The 6,000-nt window shown below is 40.9% G+C and overlaps 1 protein-coding gene across 9 annotated transcripts in view; it reads left to right on the top strand.

Moving 5' to 3' along the window:
* The window catches only part of kmt2cb (lysine (K)-specific methyltransferase 2Cb), a 68,284-nt gene extending 62,956 nt beyond the window's left edge, over positions 1 to 5,328 (top strand). For all 9 annotated transcript variants that reach the window (XM_034888896.1, XM_034888893.1, XM_034888897.1 and 6 more), the window contains 9 exons: positions 388 to 498; positions 603 to 1,719; positions 1,808 to 1,944; positions 2,037 to 2,179; positions 2,309 to 2,483; positions 2,603 to 2,719; positions 2,812 to 2,885; positions 3,299 to 3,407; positions 3,519 to 5,328. In XM_034888896.1, the coding sequence (XP_034744787.1) occupies positions 388 to 498; positions 603 to 1,719; positions 1,808 to 1,944; positions 2,037 to 2,179; positions 2,309 to 2,483; positions 2,603 to 2,719; positions 2,812 to 2,885; positions 3,299 to 3,407; positions 3,519 to 3,611 (2,076 nt within the window). In that variant the 3' untranslated portion in view covers positions 3,612 to 5,328. The remainder of the gene's footprint in view (positions 1 to 387; positions 499 to 602; positions 1,720 to 1,807; positions 1,945 to 2,036; positions 2,180 to 2,308; positions 2,484 to 2,602; positions 2,720 to 2,811; positions 2,886 to 3,298; positions 3,408 to 3,518) is intronic.
* Positions 5,329 to 6,000: the final 672 nt, after the last annotated feature.

Genomic DNA, 6,000 nt, shown 5'->3' with positions numbered 1-6,000 from the left:
TTTTGGAAAATGGCTGCAATGAAACAAAGAGTGAAAAATGTAAAGGGGTCTGAATACTTTCCGTACCCACTGTATATCTACTTTCATACACATCTATACACACACAGCTGCACCATCACCACAGTAATACTGCATATATCGTCTGATTATGTAAATCCTTCCTGCTGGAGTTAAATCCATTTCAGATTATTAAATGGGTTAAACAGCATACCCTATTACTTCAGTGTTAAGTATTTTAGTTATTTAAATATTGTATGTTTTCGATGTTTATTTTAATAAGTTCTTTTAATGTCAGTTGAGTTTAAGCAGGTCACATCTGTCGGGCTTTGATTTAATACCTCATTCCTTATTCAGCCTGTTCCAATTTGGACTAATTTCTCTCATTAGGAATCTGGAGACTTTTTAAAATCTGAAGATCTGGTCTTCTGTAGTCACAGCTGCTTCCTTCTCTACTGTTCATCATCACCCTTGCAATCCAGATCAACCACAGAATCTAAGGTCTGTGCCATTTTTAACACCACAGCGGGTCTAAATAGCATGCAGTTAATTTCATTTTTCTTTTTTTTTTGCTGGACATCATGACTGTTGTCTTATCTTTTCAGGAATCGGTGTCCCTTCTCCCTGCCTCAGAGCAAACAGAGAGCCTTTTTAAAACTTTGCACCAGTACAATAACAACATGTCATCGCTGGATGTTCATTGCCTGGCTCAGCTTCAGCCCAAGCAGTCTCCCCCCTCTACTCCTCCTATCCCCTTCCCCATGGCAGGCGAGACAACCAAGATGGAGACCAAGTCTGACGCCATCAAAGTCACAGTGAAGCTGAAGGCCCGGCCAAGGTCCCATGACGGCTGGCACCAAGGAAAGAGACAGAAAGGACTGCGCTGGAGGAAGTGGACTGTGCAGGTGGTAGTGCCAAGAGGGAATTCCCAACTCCCTGATGAGGCTGAGATTGATGAGCTCCTGAAGAAACTTGGGGCCTCCCTGCGCCCTCCTGCCCTACTCCGAGACCACAGACGGTGCTGTTTCTGCCACCAGTTTGGAGATGGGAGCACTGATGGCCCTGCTAGGCTTCTCAATTTAGATCTCGATGTATGGGTTCACCTAAACTGTGCCCTGTGGTCAAATGAGGTGTACGAGACGCAGGCTGGCGCCCTCATCAACGTAGAGCTTGCACTGCATCGTGGCCAAACGGTACGTTGCGCCTACTGCCAGCAGACCGGAGCCACCAGCGGCTGCCACCGCCTACGCTGTACCAATGTCTACCATTTCACCTGCGCTCTGCATGCTCACTGCACCTTCTTCAAGGACAAGACCATGCTATGTCATGCCCACAGGCCCCGGGGAACAGCTGGACAAGCACTGGAGCATGAGCTACGTTGCTTCGCCGTCTTCCGACGTGTCTACGTCCAAAGAGACGAACTGCGTCAGATTGCCACCGCTGTGCGGCAGCCAGAGTTGGGCTACACCTTTCGAGTTGGCAGCCTGGTGTTACATGCAGTGGGCCAACTAACCCCTCTGCAAATGGCAGCCTTCCATTCCCCAACAGCCATCTTTCCAGTTGGCTACGAGGCCTGCCGCATTTACTGGAGCATGCGCCATGGCAACCGCCGTTGCCGCTACGTCTGTTCTGTCGAGGAAAAAGAAGAACTTCCAGAGTTCACCATCAGAGTCATCGAACAGGGCTACCAAGACCTGGTCCTGACTGACACCTCTGCTAAAGGTTTGTCCTTGCATATTCTTTACAGAAATATTGTTGTTTCGTACAGAGTACAGCTTTTAACCATGTGTGTTTGTCTTACTGTAATTAGGGGTGTGGGACAAGGTTCTGGGCCCTGTTGCTGAGAAAAGAAGTGAAGTAGGCACTCTGAAGCTCTTCCCTGTTTACCTGAAAGGAGAGGACTTGTTTGGATTAACAGTCCCTGCAGTCGCAAAGATCTCTGAATCGGTTTGTTGCTGCTTTTTCTGGTTTTACTAGGATGCATAGATCATATTATGTAGATGCTGTAGGATATAACCCTTTTTACTCATTTATTCCAGCTCCCAGGAGTGGAGGCTTGTGTCAGGTACTCATTTCGTTACGGACGCAACCCTCTTATTGAGTTGCCTCTAATATTCAATCCAGCTGGCAGTGCCCGTGCCCAGCCAAGAACCAGCTCTCCCTACACTTCACTGGTGATAAGGTAACTTTGAGTGAAGCTGACATTAATTATCTCTCTGTCGTCTCCAGGCAAAACACATGATTTAATTTTGATCGATTGTTATTGTTTTTAATATTTTTACTTTAATGACTTCCCCCTCTCAACATAAAGGCCGCATCCACAAGCTGTATCCAGCAGCAGTGCCAGGTCTAACCAAAATGTGGCCCAAGGAGAAGGTGGCGCCCCCCATAGCAAGCCTCCAGTAGTGCACCCCAGGTCTTCTCAGTACCGCTGGATGAAGAGTGAGTGGAGAGCCAATGTCTATCTGGCCCGCTCCCGCATCCAGGTCAGTGTTAAAATAGATAGTTGAAGTGTTTCTTAGTTCTAACAGAGTGAAGCTGTGACACTCTTAGATTCTGTTTTCTGTAAACAGACTGAACACCTTCTTGTGTAATGTGTTCACAGGGCCTGGGGCTGTTTGCTGCTAGAGACATTGAAAAACAAACTATGGTAATCGAGTACAATGGAACCATCCTCCGAAATGAGGTCGCCATCAGGAAGGAGAAGCTTTATAGATCTCAGGTATGCATTTGTTTTTAAGACTTATTGAGCTGAAATTCCATTTGTGTAAAGTTACTCTTGCCAAAAACGAGTCTCCCCTCTTTCCCTGACAGAACCGAGTTGTGTTCATGTTCCGCATCGACAGTGAACATGTTGTAGATGCCACTCTAACTGGAGGGATAGCAAGGTACTGTGAGAGTTTCTTGGTTTTTAATGTTTATGAAAGCAAATTGGATACTGTTTTTCAAGATGGTGACCCATTCATTATGGTACGCCATATATTCTGCTACACCAGTATTGCCTCACAGTCCAGCGCTGTTACTGGGGCCACAAATGTAAGCGTTTTGCAAGTCATTTGACCTACTTGATTTTGTAAAAACGTGACAACAATTTAAGCTGCATACTTAAAATAAATCAGAATTATTTTTTTTAGGTAGAAAAAATAAAAAAATGTTAACACTTGATTTAACTTAAGAATCTTTGCTACGCATAATATTTTTAAATGTAAAAAAAAATGGAACTTGATGCTACTTACTTTATATTCATGTGTAGAATGTTGTAATGCAATAAATCTCTTTTAATTTCTCTTTTGTTTTTTAGATATATCAACCACTCTTGTGCCCCAAACTGTGTTGCTGAGGTGGTCACATTTGAAAGGGGTTACAAAATCATCATCAGCTGCAATCGCAGAGTTGAAAAAAGAGAGGAGGTGAATATCTGTTTTATTTTTATTATAGTTCTTACTTATACAGTTTCATAAATATACTCAATAGCTCAACTGGGATGCTCAGAAACCCCCGTTTCCCTCCCTGTTTTCCAGCTGTGTTTCGACTACCAGTTTGACACTGTGGAGGGTCAGAACAAGATTGCTTGCCACTGTGGAGCTCCTGAATGCAGGAAGTGGATTAACTGAAGACGACAACAGACCTACATGCATTCCTTGCTATAGTGTGTAGACGCTGTGATCTCTGCACAGAGGGAAAAAAAGCTCCACGTTAAAGTCATTTTATGAATAAGCAGAAGGCCTGAACCCTTGCCGGAATGAATGAATTTGCGTGTTGGCTCATCAAGATCATTGAAAGAAACGGGTGGAGGAAGGGAAATGTAACATAGTAGCAGGATGTGAATTGTGCCATATGTGAGGGGCTCTGTTGTATGAGATACCTCTTTCTGTATGTATCTGTGCGTTTGTTTGGTGTACATGGGGTGCGGAATCCACCAGCGAATGAGAAAGCACTGCAGGGTGCGGCCTTATTGCTTACTAAGGGCAGGCCCTTTTGTTTCATACTGTTAATGTATACCGTATGACTAAATGTAGACATCACTGAATGAGGAATGTACAGCAATGACTACCGTGAAGGGAATATTAACTTGCACTAAAAAAAAGAAAATAAACAAAAAAACACACACACAAACACAAAAACTTTTAAAATACTTGATTCCATGAGTCAGTTTTATCATAGGTCTCTGTCATGTGATTTGTGTGGAATTCGAGAGGTTTTGTATTTATTACTGAGTGAATGAATTTTATTCTTAAAATGATGAGATTGAGTTAAAGAAGGCTAGATTGCTTTTGTTTTTGAAGATGAGGAAGACATGCTGTTACTTTTGTATAAATGTACATAAAGAAAACTATAGGAATAACCGACCAAATACTACCTTAACCTTCTTGATGTTTGGGTGTTTTTAAATTGTTTTTGTTCTGTTTGTCATTGAAATTTATTTAAGATGGACGTTATTTCAGTTTGAGAGTATATATTATGATTATTCTGTACAGAATTTGTAATATAACCACAATAATTCACAAAGTATTTTTGTTGTATTAAAAGTAAGGTATTGTAGCGTAGTGTTTTGTGACTTACACATGCTTTGACCACTCAAAAAAAGAAATATTTTTGTTGACTAACGGAACGAGTTATCAGTTACAGAATCAAAAGAGAAAAAAGACTCTTAAAATAGTAAGAGATCAGTGTGATCTGTTTGCTGTTAATCAGGTTTGATTTAAAAAACAACAACTGTGAATTAGGTTTTGAAACCCAAAAATGACTTTTTAACTTTTTAACACGGATAGGAACACCGACATGTATTTACCTGTTTGTTTTTACATTGCTTTTAAAATAAGGTGCATACGTCTAATGATATTGTGAGTAAGACGAACCAGTGTGTGACAGACAGAATCGTAATGGGGAACTCGTGTTGATCTACCTTGGACAGAAATGGCATTCTCCTTAATCAGAAATATTTCTTATACTGACACTTCACAAGTCACATGCTTAGAAACAGAAGAGTTTTTGCGTGCACAATATCAAGTCGACTGTAAAATTTTGGAGACAGTCTTAGAACTTGTAATGTATATGGCATGTATTTTTTTAACTTTCCGAAGACTCAATTGTATATATTTTCTCAATGAATGGTTGTAACAAAATTGTTTCTTGGATATTTTTCTTCTCTTGTATGATATTACATCATCCTGCCAGTGTGTTTGTGCTACATTTTCTTGGTCGTGTAGATTGTTTGTTTTTTTTCTTCTTTTTTTTGAAAATGCCTTTTGAAGTGTACAGAGTATGAGGTTTGGAGTTTGTGGAATTGAATTTAGAAACATTTACAAAAATAAACTATTTTACATGTTAGCAAGTTGTGTACGCGACATCAATAATTACACATCTTAGTAGTTTTAATGGTTAAACATGAAGAAATTAAGCTATAAAAAATCTAAACTGCAATTTTTACTATCACTGTTAAATACTGCTCCCTTATGCTGCTGGATTAAGACTTTACATTCATAGTGCATCTTACATGCACTTTGAGCATGGGGCAGAAGCTTAAAGAAATAGTTGATTTATTTCAGTTAAGGCTGTGCTTAGGCCTATGTATTAATACATGTATGTTTTATGAAATTCCCACCAACTCAATATAATATTTTTGTATATTAGTATAGTAGTTTTGGGGCAGATGCGGTATGACTAAATCTGCTGCTATGTGCACTGTACTCTATTTGAAGTTGTATTTGCAGTGCGGGGGGACCTACATCTCATATGTGCCACAGAGGAAATTCAGATTAATCAGGTCATGTGAGAGCACACCAAGTTCAAAGCCACATTTTAAACATCAAAGATCCCATGGCATGAACACTTCCCATGGCACTTTATGAGTTCCCCTAGCCTGCCTATGGTCCCCCAGTTGCTACAAATTGAGATAGACATGAACCGAGCCCTGGGTATCCTGCTCTGCCTTTGAGAAAATGAAAGCTCAGATGGGCCAATCTGAGCTTTCATTTCACCTCCCCTTTCTCTGCTTTGCCC

This window comes from Etheostoma cragini, chromosome 12 (genome assembly GCF_013103735.1).
Source record: "Etheostoma cragini isolate CJK2018 chromosome 12, CSU_Ecrag_1.0, whole genome shotgun sequence".
NCBI classification, from domain to species: Eukaryota; Metazoa; Chordata; class Actinopteri; order Perciformes; family Percidae; genus Etheostoma; species Etheostoma cragini.
This window is presented reverse-complemented; position numbering and strand designations above follow the sequence as displayed.